This window comes from Patiria miniata, unplaced genomic scaffold (assembly GCF_015706575.1).
Source record: "Patiria miniata isolate m_02_andy unplaced genomic scaffold, ASM1570657v1 HiC_scaffold_5, whole genome shotgun sequence".
Taxonomy (NCBI): Eukaryota; Metazoa; Echinodermata; class Asteroidea; order Valvatida; family Asterinidae; genus Patiria; species Patiria miniata.
This window is the reverse complement of record NW_024037072.1, coordinates 36,111,061-36,126,120: the sequence shown is the minus strand read 5'-3', so window position 1 is coordinate 36,126,120 and position 15,060 is coordinate 36,111,061. Positions and strand designations below refer to the sequence as shown.

Below are 15,060 nucleotides of genomic sequence, written 5' to 3'. Positions count from 1 at the left end.
CCCTTTAGAGGCACAACTTTACCGTCGCAATTGGGTTATATTTGTTGCTCGTGGTCTTATTAGTAAACATACCAAAATTCATGGGAAAAGGACAAGGGAATATTGGGTTAGGGCACATTTAAGTTTGAAAAAATTTGTGCACAAGTCTATGAGGATGTCTCCCAAATGTCAAATCCAGGGTAATTATTATTAGTATAATTGTTATCATTTTTTTCTTGGTGGGGGGGGGGGGGGTTTCGACCGCGCCTGCAGATCCATTTTGCTACACTTGCTGCTCGAATGATGGGGGTAATTTAAAGCCCCCATGTAATTTATTTTTCAATTTTCGTTTGCCATTTTCAAGGGTATTTCGGTGCCTTTTTAGTTTTTATGGTAATGCGAATTTCAAAATTCATGAGCAAAAGTGTGATGTCATTTCAGCCAGAAACCTCAATGTTACAGCAATTCTAGCACTAAAAGTTGCAAGAATTTAGGATATTATGCTGCAGTTGTAAATTTTCTTTCCTTTGGCGGTTCCTTGCTATGCCAGTACACGGTGGTAAACCAGTGAGCAAACTTTTCTCACATTTGTTTTCAATGAACACATTTTTTGGGATCACAATATAAACAAAAGAACAGCTGCTTCCTGAAATGATAGCACAGCAACATCCTCCTCAGTTGTCCGGAAAACATGGACATTTTAAATATGTAAAGAAGTGCACTTTTAAATAAAATTATAACCAAAAAAGAATGACATATAGTTTTTTTTCAGAGGAGTAAAAAGTTGCACAAAATATGTTCCTCAAAAAAAAAAATCTTCATGAACCCTTTAATACATTATAATGTAGGCCTACTCATCTATGTATCAAAGAGGGCGCTGTATCTCTCCGGCTTAATCTCGTTTATCAAAAGAAAGCCGGATCCGGCAATATATCCACTATTAAATGTGTCATTTATTAGTAAATGCTTTCCATTAAAAAGCGTTTGCTTCTTGTTTATTCAAAATCATATAATAGAAATGCGAGTAAATGCTCGAAAATTGGTAGAAGGGAAACGCTATTTTTCATACATAGGCCTACGACCAGTATATCTAAAGAATTTTGAAAGAATTTCTTGTTTCTTTTAAAGGATCATAAATGGTGATTATTGGTCAGTAGATGACAATGCTTGTGATGATGATACAAAAATCAACCGAGTTCATCGAAAATAAGCCATAATCGCGAATTGCCATTATTGCCAGGCTGCGTAGTACCGCGCTTTAATGTTATATTTACACGATGATCACGTGCTGTCTAGTTGGCGAATGTCAATAGTCATAGGCACGTGCCTCGCCCTAGACTTGAGGACAAGTCGTTTGTGGTTTGTCGGCGCCCCCAGTATTAAGCACTGTGTATCGTGTTTACTATCATATACTCAGTGGGTCTGGCATGCCTAGCTCGGACGGATATTCATTTATACGCACATCGAAATAAATGCATCACGTTCCGATGGAGCATGGAGGCCAATGATAGCTTTACCTGTACAACTAAGGAAGCATCCATTATTAGAGTAGGGATATCTTTCACTTGATCAGTATGCGTTTCTCTCTCTTTTGTGTGTGTAAAATCCTCATTGGAATATTAAACTCAATTGTATAAATATATCAAAATTACATGTGTCAAATAACCGTTTCTGAATAAATAATGTAATGGAATATCAAACTGCTCAAAATCTCAGCTGTTGACCCCTCAAGGAATGGGACTCGCTTCCGGCTGTACTGCATTCACCACACACAAAACACCTGTGCATGCACGTGACAAAACGCGCAAGTTGTCACTTAATTGTAATATGGATATTCAAATTTTTCTGATTATCTTAACCAATCAGACTGCTCCTTCCAAATCTGGCAGCAATTACCATACGTTTTGTACAAAGTCGAAAACAGATCATTCAAGTCGGAAATTGGAATCCACGTACGTACGCATAAGGGTCGAAGATGCACCAAACCGTCCCCACATGTGCCATACAGCATGGTTTATACAGTTGGACGGCGTGTTATATGCGGTAGCTGTCCGATGCCGGTGCGCCGGCGTTGCGCGAAGGGGGAACAACATCTGGCCAATTACCGACTGATTTCAAGTCTAGCTTCGACTGCACTGCTTAGAGCAAGTGAAAGCACTTGCAATCGCAGTTGCAATCAAAGCACGATCGAAGGAGTCTGCTGTGTCCTGGCGGCTCGATTTATAGTAGATCTACATCCTCAAGGGCTGCACAAGACCGTGACAACCGTCTAACACCGATCGACAAAAAATGGAGAAAATTCAGCTGGGATTCATCCTGTTACTTGCTTTTTTGTGTGCCGGGGTAACGCAAACGACAACTCCTGGTAAGTGCAAACCTATGTCTTTCAGTTTAAAGATAACATTATAAATAATCTTCAGGTTTTAGTTTTCAATTTTCCAGGTCAATATTTTTGTCTTGCACTTTAAGTTTGTTCGTAGGCTATATCCCTGTCAAAGATGCTGCAGTGTAAACGATCTACATACGTGTCCATACTGACTGCCTTGTGCACTGTTGGCCATACACCCATGTGCACTGAGACTAAATCTTGCACGATTTGGAACAGGACGCTATTTTAGAAAATCAGGTATTTTGATTCATTCACAGCGCTCTAAGGTACTTTAGACACACATCAAATTATAAAGCTGGATTTACCATATTTCAAATTCTTTTAGAGTTTTTGGCCTGACCATTATGATGTGGGATGACATTTTATTTGAGTGAGATTGCCGTTTTCAAGGGTATTCTGGTGCCGTATTGTTTTTTAAGCCATTGCGAATGTCCATACTCATGAGCAAAATTGTGATGTCATTTCAGGTAGAACTATTTCAGCACAAATTGCCAAAATTTTTGCTTGTTGTATATTTTCTTTATTGGGTGATTCGTTGTTGTGTCAGTACATGGCAGTAAGCCAATGAGCAAACTTTTCTTACATATTATTTCAATGAGCAAATAATTATTAGGGTTCACAATTTTAACAGAAAACACAGATACTAAACAGTGCCTTCCTGAAATGACACAACAGCAACAGCGCCATCAGTAGTCCGGAAAAGCACGGAAAAGTTAAGTGTCTAAACAAGTGCATTTTCAATACAATTAACCAAAAAGGGATGTCAAAATATGAGATGACTAGAAATTTGCACAAATTATGTTTCTATGAAAAAAATCATTGCATGAACCCTTTAAAAACAGAGATTGTCCACGCTGTTGCAACCTTGTGGCCGAATTTTATCAAATTGTCTAAAAAATACAGGCCTCAACCACAGCCCTGTTCAGAGGGTGATATACCGGCAGCCATTTGCACATCCTTTAGCTCAAGTAACTTTGATCTTGGAGTGCAGACAACCGGAAGTCTGTTGTCAGCTGTGAGATCATGGGGTCAAAGATCAAGTACACAAGTACATACGATCATGATCGCGGTATTTTATACTGGCTGTTGGTGACTTCCTGCCAAAAAAAACACGACATTATTATCATGCTTTCGTAAAAAGTACCCGGATGATTGAACTATCATGTCAGTAAAAGTACCCGGAAGAGGAAAACATTATTTTGATATTGTCCTCATCCGGGCATGTTACATATTTCGCTGGTTCCTGCAAAATCAAGAGCGTACAAAGTCACAGTGGTCAACCAGCCAACAGAGCCCCTGTCGCCCGCGCACGCAACGCGCAGCATGCAGAATGTGTAACCGAAGACATTTCTACGAAATTATTTCAGAACACAATCTTTTTTGTCTGTAATATTGAGAAATCAATGTAGTGTCATGAAATGTATTTCTTTCAGATCAAGTCAGCTTGATATAAATAATAATAAATGTTTAAATTTGGACATGTTTAGCTTAAGCATTTAAACGACTTCAGTTGTGTAGGTTATAGGTTTCCAGAAAGTAACTGCATATTTACAGAATCATTTACAGAAGCCAGATGACTTTGATATTGCTAGGATTTAAATTATTTTATCTGACTTTTAGAGTATAATGTACATGTACATGTACGATAGGCCTAACCTACTACACTTCTGGTTAGAATTTGTCGTGGTTTAGCTTTATATGCAGCTCTTCCCGCCATGATGAAGTCACGGTTTCACCATGAATGACAAATTTAAATACGACAAGCGATTTAATGCGATTTTCACTTATGTTTGCAAAATTCGAAATTCTATCATGGATTCGTTTGATTAATGACACATTTCGGTCAAGAAAATGCATTTTTGGACAGAACACTACAAGTTAACTTGACCTTTGATCTGATTGGTCAGTTGCTGCACAATTAGATTCTATGTAAATAAACATGTCTCCAAACTAAACATGTTTAGCTTTGCGGCGTTTACGAGCACTTTTGTAAACGCGTTCAGTGCAAATAATTATGAAGGCCTTAACCTTGTGTTGAAAAAGGATAAGCGTTTAGCATGTAAACTCTTAAAATCATTTAACTGTAAAAACGTTTTAAACGTGTTTAAAACCTAAAAATCATTTTACAGTGTATACATGCGTGGGAGTCCCGATATAATAGGACACCGCCATTGTGTATGATGTGTTTGTCATGAGAGGTGTTTTCTCTATGACACCGCGCGCTATTGCGTGCGGAGGGACTTTCCCTCAATGAGAAATAATTTGGCGGAGAGCTCGAGTGGGCGATCAATGAGAAATTCAGACACATGTAGGAGAATGCTGTACGCTAATGTCAGGAACTTAGGAATGACATCCCTGCTTCCTATAATTCGGGGGACTAAAGTTCCAGGAAAATGTACACCACTCCATGTACATGCATTGAGACATCCTAACATTTGGGACTGACTGACCCTGGGGGTTTTGTTTTTGGGTTTTCTATTCCTACCTCTATGATTGACCAAGCATCCGATTGGTAATAAACCGTAGTGATCGAGAAGTGATTGATTGGTGTCCAGTTTCATCCGTGTTTAATCAAGGACGGACCCCAGCCCTAGAATTATAATAGGGTAGACCACCACACATGTATTTCTGTATCCCCCTCAAAGCCATCCAATATTATATAAATATTGTATACCTAATATCAAAATATTTTCACTGTGATCATTAACTGTTTAAGTTCCTTATGAATTACAAAGTGCATCAGCAAACCAAAAAATAAACTTGGTTCTTCTCGACACCTGTCCCTTTGACGAAAATAACTGTCGTAATCAGAGAAGTGGGAGGCCGTGGGAGAAATACAATAATTGGAACAAAATCAGATTCTAAGGCATGCATTGTCCTGTAATGTGCATATAAAAAAAAATGTTATTACAAAATCTAGAACCTGTAAGATTCGGCTACCGTACTTTTAAGTTCAGTCACTACTTGGGGGTCAAATAAAGTCATACAATTCAAAAGTTCCATTTTTATTTTCCGCACGATCACACCAAGGGGTTGCTGTTTCCATGTCACACTGATTTACCAGGGAACAAGTCAGACCGCTATGAAAGTATACGCGTTTCAGTATCGCATTATGTATTATGCACGTAAATATTTGTATTTCCTTCTGAACCCAACAACCCCTACTGTGAAACCAAGTACCCACAGACACCAGAGAAAAATCCCCATTGATCAAAATTCTTTAAAAAGAATACTCAGAACTCTCACAGATGTTCAGGCTGCACAGAAAAATGATGATCAACATGTCGTCTTTCGTTTTCCTTTCAATTGTTTGTAGGTTGACTGATGACGTTTTGGAGAAACTTTCACCCAAAGAAGATTATCCCTTAAAAGAATATTTTACAAACTGGAAAAGTAGCCATTTCGAAAAAAGAAATTTCAACAACGAGTTTATCGTGTACCGTAATAAAGTTGATATTATAGTGATCTATGAAATACTAAGATTAAACACTATAAAGACACTATTTTTTTCTGACTCTTGAAACTTTCCTTTTTGTTTGTCTACTATTTCCCTCTATGACTCAAATTAAGCATAGCTCTGTAATGCAAACTGAACCAATACCGTACACTTGTAATAAATGCAGAAACTTTAGTGAAGTCAAGAAATAATCCACAAGTCTGACAAAGGTAGCATCTTTCATCTCCACACCAATCGGTCAACTGTTTTTAGTAGTTTTTTTTAATTTGATTTTTAATCTAACATTCATGTTAATTCTTCTACTTTAATTTAAAGTGCTCTTATAAACAAAGCACATGGATTTCCCTTTGCTGGGATAAAAACAGTACTTTGTATTTTATTATTTCACAATTTTTTTCAGCTTTCCATCCGAAAATTCCAACCGCTCACCCGCAAGAAAGTAATCTTATCCGTTTATATTGTGTAATATGCCACAATTCAATGCTCGTTTCAGGCAATCGAAAATGGGTGCGAAACATCCGGGTTCTTCACCATTTTAGAGAGGTTAACAAACCAAACATGTATAGGTGAAACTAGACTGGATCCCTCGCCTGTGAAGGAACCTTCGTTAATAAAGCCTGGACGATAAAACGTCAATCAGGACACTTAGTTCATAACAGAATGTGATTTGTGCGGAATTCTGCGGTAAACTATAAACCATCCATGCACATTACTGACTGTGTCTCCCAACTAATAAAAAAAGACAGTCACGATTCCTTTTGTACCGAGATTCGAAAGACTTTATCGATATTTTAACATAGCATTGTATTTGTTTTAATTCTGTAACACGCGGCTCATAACATATGACATACCGAATGAGCAATCCAGCTGGCGAACTGACCGAAAACATCGAATCTTGTTAATGCAATCTAAATGCGATCTTAGGTCATGCAGCATTTTTAAAAGTGTGCAAAAATACACTGAGAGAGCCTTGACGCAATGTTTCGGTCACAAGAATGCTGTGACCGTCATAAGAAACTGGTGACATCATACTGAATCAGACTTAAATTTAAGTATCATATTTAATTGACAGTATTTTCAGTTTTTCGAATGAGCACTCTTTACCGATAATCTCTTCTCACGAAATCTTAATTACACGTCTGTTATTGACATCACGTCTTAGCAAATCATGGCACGAGAAACGAACACATACTTCGTCTTCGGCTTCGTTCCTTTTTTCAGTCCAAGTTCAATAAGAATTCTGAAACAGTAAGATCCTAATTAAAATGCGTATACGACCATTATTGGTCCCATGATAGGATTTGGTGCTTCGAAGCAGAAAATGGACGATTCTATGTTTTGTGAGAAGTCTGCCATGTCAGGGGAATAAAATCATGAACTGGAACCTGGAACAGAAAAAAAACCCCGTAAACTCCCGTAAGTTTTATGGCAGTTATTACTGCAGTGGTGGATCCAGAATTTTAACAATGGAAATGGCTGGATGTGTCGAAGTCCAAAATCTCTCATTTCAAGGGGAGGGAGAGAGGTTTGGACGCTGGATTAGGCGTTGCAGCCTACTCATAAAAATACAGATGACATGAAGCAATGAACGACGGAAGATTTGCAATATTCAGGGCGACGGAAAGTCAGATTCCTTTCACAATACATGATGTAAATAATAAACAATATCACAGTCGCGGGAGGGGTGGTTGATTACACCCCCGGCCTTTGCAATCGTCCTTGTGTAGGTTGAATTAAATCAATTGTCGGCGGCCTTTTTTACGTGGGAAATTCTGTTAAAGCAAACCTTATGGGTTCTCTTTGCAGATAATTCAGGAGGTCATTGTCCACATGACTACGCAAGATACAACCCAAACATTCCGACTCCAGGATGCGGAGGCGAATGTGAGGGAGACCAAGACTGCAGCGACGGGGAGATATGCTGCGTCAAAACGTCTCAATCGGAATACCAGTGCCCTGTATGCAGGCAACCTGAATACGGTACAAGTGCAATATCTTGTAATGTAATAAAAATACGCCTTATTATGACGAGTAGCAACCCTTAAAGTGACACAAGGTACGCCTGCACACTAATGGTAATGAGTCAACGTCTTCAGTCAAACGACGCTCAGACTTCATAATAGAACGTCTTAGTCCCGGCTCCCTTTTGTGCATCGTGATACGCACGCAGCTATTGTTACCAACGATGCGACCAACCAAATATATTAGGTTGGTCGCAAATGGTCGATTATTCCACTTTCAATGAATTGACTGATCCAACTTCCAGATCAATATTTCCTTCTTCGAAAACGTCTCTTGGAAAACTAGGCAAAGATGCCTCATAGCAGCGCGCAAGGCGGACAAGTATGATAGTTCCCGTCGAGCGATGTATATACATTCAGCACGGAAAACGATTGCATAGTTCTCTTGGAGCATCCCAGCCCACACTGCAATGATTCCCAGAGGTTCTCTTGAAGCATCTCATGAGGGGTTTTCTTGGAAACGTTTCTCAGAAAATTAGACAAATTAGCCTGCAGCAGCGCGAAGGGCGGACGACTATAATTGTTCCCGTTAGGCGAATATGAGATCTATTGGAGCATCCAATTATTCACTGCATTGATTGCTTAGGGGTTCTCTTAATTGGAGCATCTCAGCCCACACTGCACTGACTGCATAGGGGGTTCTCTTGTAGTATCCCCGACCAAACTGCACTTTTTCCATATAGGCTCTCTTGGAGCATCCCATCCAACACTGCACTGACTGCATAGGGGTTCACTCGTAGCATCCCAGCCCACACTGCACTGACTGCATAGGGGGTTCTCTTGTAGTATCCCCGACCAAACTGCACTTTTTCCAAACAGGTTCTCTTGAAGCACCCTAGCACACACTGCACTTACTGCACAAGGGGCTCACCTGGAGCATCCGAAACCAAACTGCACGTTTTTCATACAGGTTTTCTTGGAGCATCCCAGCCCACACTGCACTGATTAGAGGTTCTCTTGCGGAGCATATTAGCCCACACTGTTACAACTGCATAGGGGTTCTCTCTGAGCATCCCAGCCCACACGGCACTGATAGGGTTTGGTTTGCAGCATCCCAACACACACTGCAATGACTGCATAGGGGTTCTCTTCGGGCATCACAGCCCACATTGCGCTGATTCCATGTAGGTTCTATTGGAGCATCCCAGCCCACACGGCACTGATAGGGTTTGGTTTGCAGCATCCCATCACACACTGCAACTACTGCATAGGAGTTCTCTTCGGGCATCACAGCCCACATTGCGCTGATTCCATGTAGGTTCTATTGGAGCATCCCAGCCCACACGGCACTGATAGGGTTTGGTTTGCAGCATCCCATCACTCACTGCAACGACTGCATAGGAGTTCTCTTCGGGCATCACAGCCCACACGGCACTGACTGCATAGGGTTTGGTTTGCAGCATCCCATCACACACTGCAACGACTGCATAGGGGTTCTCTTCGGGCATCACAGCCCACATTGCGCTGATTCCATGCAGGTTCTATTGGAGCATCCCAGCCCACATTGCACTGACTGCATAGGGGTACCTATACCCCTTTCGAATATAGCGCGCCTACTATATAGTGCGCGCGCCTCAAACAACATCGTAAAGTTGACTGAGCAGTCTCAGTCGAAGTCACGCGTCGGGTCATACACACAGATTCTCTGAGAGACGTTCTCAAAGAAGGAAATGCCGATCTGCATCGAACGTGCTCTCTCTGTTTACCTAAATTAACTCATTCTAAATATTGCCCTCTATTTTGTGTTGTCCGCCACATCTCAAAAGGCTTATTTGCAAATGTTAAATATCACCGCCCTGTTTAAACGTAGGAACAGCTTTTCATCGTTTTGATTTGCTTTCCTCAGGCAAGGGATGTGACACCCGCTTCGGTGAATACTATTACGACGGCGAAATTTTCAATAGTTACAATCCGTACTACTACTATGGCTGTACAATATGGTAAGTAATTATTTTGAATTGTCAAGTTTTGCCGAATTCTTTTCAGCCTGAGCAATGCACAATTATTAGAAAGCAGCCATCGGATTTAAATAAAACTGCAATGCATTCGGCTTATTAGAAATCACTTAAGTTGATAAGTGCATACTTTACATTTTGAGAAAACAGAGAAAGCATATATGCACAATATTTTTGGTCTTGTATCTTGATATGCAAGTTTTGAAAAGGTGTGCCCGCCGGCACAACTTTTACTTTGCGTAAGTACGGAATTACTTACTGGCCAGCATCGTACATTGCTGCACCTGCTGCCTGACTAGAGAGATGCCTCCAAATGGTACGGTCCCTTGCTGCCACTTCTGCTTCCTCTACAGACCACCCAAAGTCCATTCTGATGATGTCGTTCTGAAACGGAATTAATAAAACCTGATTAAATGATTGTTTTCTTTCGAACGATACGATTTCAGGCGAAATAATTTAACCGGGTATTTGACGGAAGTCATTCCGTCACTTTGAGCGAGAACCACGGTAATTACCATTTTTCCTACAAGCCCTTAATGAGAAAATCTCACACTGAAGATAGGAATATAGTAATAAAAACCCTGTGAATTATTCTACCTGACTAAGTGATCCGAAGAAAAGCATGTGTCGCCTTTTCTTCCGCGGTCGATCCCTATATTTTTTGTGTTCTTAAAAAAAAAATTGTGTGCATTTGTAAACGACGACCTCAAATGACCCCCAGACGACCTTTTAACTCCAATTTAGGAAGAGATGTGATGCACGCATACCCAAGGATCACTCCAGATAGAAGTCACGTTATAATCCATCAAATTCTGCAGACAAAGAAACATATTTGAAGAATATTTAAACAATGACCTCTAATAACCCCTTTATGACCTTTGACCTCAATAATCCGATGTCTTTCCACCCAAGGGTCACTGCATCTGAGTTTCATCAAAATCCATGAAAAAATGTACAATGTTGTAAACTTTTCCCTTATACTGTGAATTCCACCATTATTAACCTCAGTTGACCTTTGACCTTTCGTCGACCTTTGACCTGAAATATATCCCACATTATCTTTGCTACTCAATAACCCTTGAATGTGTCAAAGTTTTATGGAATTCAGGCGAATATTCAAGAAATGAGATTAATTCCAAAAAGTTTAACATCCATATGGTCATATATGCATATCCTTCGTTTAGGCCGCGCGACACAAACATTGTATTGATCAGAAGAAAACAAGCATTGGAGGTGGTTCTCAAAATCTATAGTTTCAACTTTAATGAACATTTAATGTACAGTACTACGTACGATTCTGAGCATTTTGCTTCAAACGAAAACAAGAAATGATATCCTACTTACCTTTAAGCACCATTGAGTTTAAACTATTACAGGGCTGAACAAGTATGCAGGGCTGTCGGATTTGGATTATCAAAATAACATCAATGTATTTTATCTATCCACAGTCAGTGCATCAATGGAGAAGTCAACTGCTTCAATACCTGTGGTTAGTACTGCTTGATAAATTCCTTACATCTGTAGAGTATTCACATGCCCCCATCTGACAGTTGCCATGCATGCGGCAACATGCGTGAACAAATCATTCCATAGAATATAAACTGGCATTCCCACAAATAGTTTTTTTTGCTTGATGAAACGAATTGGGGTTTCAGAGCAATGTACGATTGAAGGTTTCCACAATCAAAATTTTGCCAAAATTGTGAATTTTTTTTACTTGCAGACGAAGATAGATTTGCACTCAGGGAATGGATCGTGCCTAGTATCACTGCAGCCGTCGCTCTGTTGGTCGTTCTGATTGTCTCTCTGGTGGTGGTAAGCTATCAATATCAGATTTTCTTGTCAGGGTATATAATATGAGCCTCTGAGGACTGGCACCGTTGAAGTTGTAGCCACTTTTAACGTATTATTGCAACACAGATTTTGAGGTTTCCTGTGCGGTTCTTGCGTGACTGATTTCGGTCGAAGAAACAAAAACTAAAGTACGGTGTGCGTAGTCGAGCGGTCCCGATAGCTCGACAGTGTGAGTTGTTTATGATATTATTTTTTAGCTGCGGGTAGCAGCTCAACAAATCGTCGTGCCTCTCATTTAGTAAGTTAGTTAGTTAGTTAGTTAGTAACAAACGCTGACATTGTGTATTGCTCCTACATATTCTGACCGATTTCAACCAAACTTTGTCCATAGTATCAGTAGCCAGCCCCAACATGTCACATGACCAAACTGGGGTCAAAGATCATCACGGGGTCACTGGGTTAAAAAAAACTTGATATATTTTACTCAAAACACCACTTTTTCCAGAAATTACATGTTACAATCACGTAACTCATGTATGAACACGAATTCGTTAGCCCGCAGCTTCCGAGATCCGATGAGCTAATTGTTATGTGGCTCAGTCACATACTCGATCGGTAGGTCAGTATAGGCTGGCCCTTCAGGGGCAGCAATGCAGGTCAGGACTTAACCTTGGATCTCTTCTCTTCTTGTGAAGTGCTGCTGTGTGAAGTGCTGCTGCAAGACCGGTCACAGGACTGTGTACCATGGAGTTGGAACACCGGTAAGTTCTCGGGGCGTCGTACACCGAAATTAAACCGTCATTATCTAATCGCTAGTAAGTCTACTACATGTGTGATCAATAGAACCAAAAAAAGCCTACGATAAGTAATGTGTATGCAAAATTACATGACATGAATTTGATAAGTGCAAGCATTCATTTTCTCTTAACTGTGTCAAAATAACGAGATACCCCTCTGTTGTTATTTTCTTTTAAGTGATTTTTTTTTCAAATATATTTCTTTTGTAAATGATCCCCGCTATGTATTTCTGATAACATTAAGGTGCTGTTGCTGTGACTGCGCTTTGGGCGCAAAATTGATTGTTTTAGGGGTATTCTTCACAAATGATGAACCCCAAATTTTTCTTATTGAAAACAATTGTGCAAAGTTAAATTGTTGCACAATTATCTGACATTATCAGGTTAATTACAATGGAAAACCACTAACAGAATAATGTCCACGGCAACCCCCTCCCCTATAATAAATCAGCTAAAGATGATATCAATATGTTCACATTGATGGCCTTTCTTTTACTCGGATGCAAGAACTGCCCCAAATAAAGTCATTTTTAGAAAGGCAAAGTAGGTAACTTGGTCTCGAAATTAACTATTTAAATTTGTAGTGCACTCCTGTGCACGCATCATCACATTCAGTTTTCTGGTACTTACACATGTACAATGTTTCTTGTACAGTATAGACCAACTTGCAACATTTGAATAATGGCTTTCCTATGAGCTCCTTGCGCTACCAAAAGAGGGCGCCCTTTCACCTAGCAACGACGTCCCATGGGCGGGACATTTCGCTGGTTGACGCGCACCGTTCCTTTCGTGTGACGCACGTACATCAGGGGATTTGTACTACACACGCGCAGTGGCTGCGCTTTGCGTCAAAACGAATTGCAGTCAGGCAACATGGCGTCGGTCTGTCACCCCCAACTGTACTTCCTTTGCCGGTGAGGGGGTGCTTGTGAACAGAGCGGTATAAATCATCAGTCGGTATTCGAAATTACAATGTATGTTTGTGTCTTTTATCTGGAAAATTATGTCCTTTTTTATGTGGTGTTTGACACAGGTTCAACGGCCTAATAACTACCAGACATGCCCACCTTACATGCCTAATGCTGGAGAAAGGGAACCACTCGTCAATCCTCAAGTCGCTTAGACAGTGTCTCAAGATCTCCAGCTTCATACATTTTCTGTCTGGGAGGTCACAGACCATTTTTGTTGTGGCGTGCCTGTTTGAAAAGCAAATGTCAGAGATCTGTCTCCTGTTTTTTTACTCGATTTATAAATGAATTTGTTATACCTCTGTCTTGAATACTGTATTTTCATTGGCCTAGAATGATTACGCGTTTAGTTTATAAAAAAAGTCAAATCACACTCGCTGTGGGATATCACGACCGTGATATCTCATAGGGAGTGTGCTATGACTTTGTGCGTAGGCCTACACGTAAAAGGCAGCGAACTTGCAGACTATCAGCTGTTTCGAGCACGCGACATGCGTGTGAGTTGACGTCGCCAGTGTCATGATTGTTGTGTTTATTGCTGTTTATTTTCGTGATTTTTACATCAAAATCCAAGACATAGGTATAACAAACAATTGTTGTCTGGTGTGATATAGGATATGACGTTTTGAGCACCCTCGGGGCGCTTAGCACCCTCGGCTGCACCTCGGGTGCTATGCGCCCCGAGGGTGTTCAAAACGTCAAATCCCGGCCCACATCACACCAATCAACAATTGTTAAATACATGTAGAACAATAGAGGCTTTGTAAAGAGGCTCAACTTTCTATGTAAGTTGGATTTCAATTTCTTAATCTATGTACATTGTACTTGCTTGATGACATTTACAAATCGTAAAGAAGCTAGGGCAATTAAAAAGTTTTCTAGATAATGTGCATGTAGTTGATTGTTGTTGTTTTTTTTTTTTAAAGATGTCTTCATTTTGCTTTTACTATATGCAGTTATTATTATAACACCTCACCCACAGATTCTGTGTTTTGATTGGCCGAGAGCGAGTCACATATGTTACTTTCTAATTTTGCTATCTTTCTGTGCATGGCCAAAAGTACTATGCGCATAGCAACCAAAGTACTATACCATTAGCAACCAAAGTACTATTTCCACGGCGCGGTATTTGTGTGCAAATGCATGCAGGTGTGCGCGTTGCGTGTTGTGCGTAGCGCGTATTATTCCAAAGAGAGCGCGCCGCAGACTTGGGTTCAAACATTTCGTGAAGGGGTAGTTTTTAAAGAGAGAAATACATTTTCCACCAATTTTGTATTGAAATTGAAGTTTATTTCAACTGTGTTCAGATTTAAATAATTAAAAATATTAAAATCAAGCAGAATCTGTGGGTGAAGTGTTATAAAACAAATATTGAATGCTTTATCTCGTGGTGAAGTAAAACTAGCCTCCCTCGGTGATCCATGGAACATTCTATTTTCCCTCGGCTTCGCCTTGGGAAAATAGAATGGTTCATGGATCACCTCGGGAGGCTAGTTTTACTACACCACTCGAAGCATTCAATATTTGTATACTATTATACTATATACAGTGTAGAAACAACTGCAATTGACATGGTACAAAATAGTTGAAAAGTGTGCAAGATTGTGTAATAGTTCAATTCTTAAATGAATGGAGAGTTTTTTTTTTTTCATACACAAAAATGCAGTATTTGTAGATTTGTGCTTACCCTTTATAAGTAG

The 15,060-nt window shown here is 40.0% G+C and overlaps 1 protein-coding gene across 2 annotated transcripts; it reads left to right on the top strand.

The window, feature by feature from the left end:
• Positions 1-1,927: 1,927 nt before the first annotated feature.
• On the top strand, positions 1,928-14,256 carry LOC119742189. 2 transcript variants are annotated; one of them, XM_038218228.1, is made up of 7 exons: positions 1,938-2,344; positions 7,632-7,805; positions 9,693-9,786; positions 11,250-11,290; positions 11,525-11,616; positions 12,291-12,356; positions 13,426-14,256. In XM_038218228.1, the coding sequence occupies exons 1-7, from the start codon at positions 2,269-2,271 to the stop codon at positions 13,513-13,515; spliced, it is 633 nt and encodes a 210-aa protein (XP_038074156.1). In that variant the 5' UTR covers positions 1,938-2,268; the 3' UTR covers positions 13,516-14,256. The 2 variants fall into 2 exon arrangements, with proteins under 2 accessions (XP_038074157.1, XP_038074156.1); XM_038218229.1 differs by lacking the exon at positions 7,632-7,805 and having other exon boundaries at positions 1,928-2,344.
• The last annotated feature ends 804 nt before the right edge of the window (positions 14,257-15,060 follow it).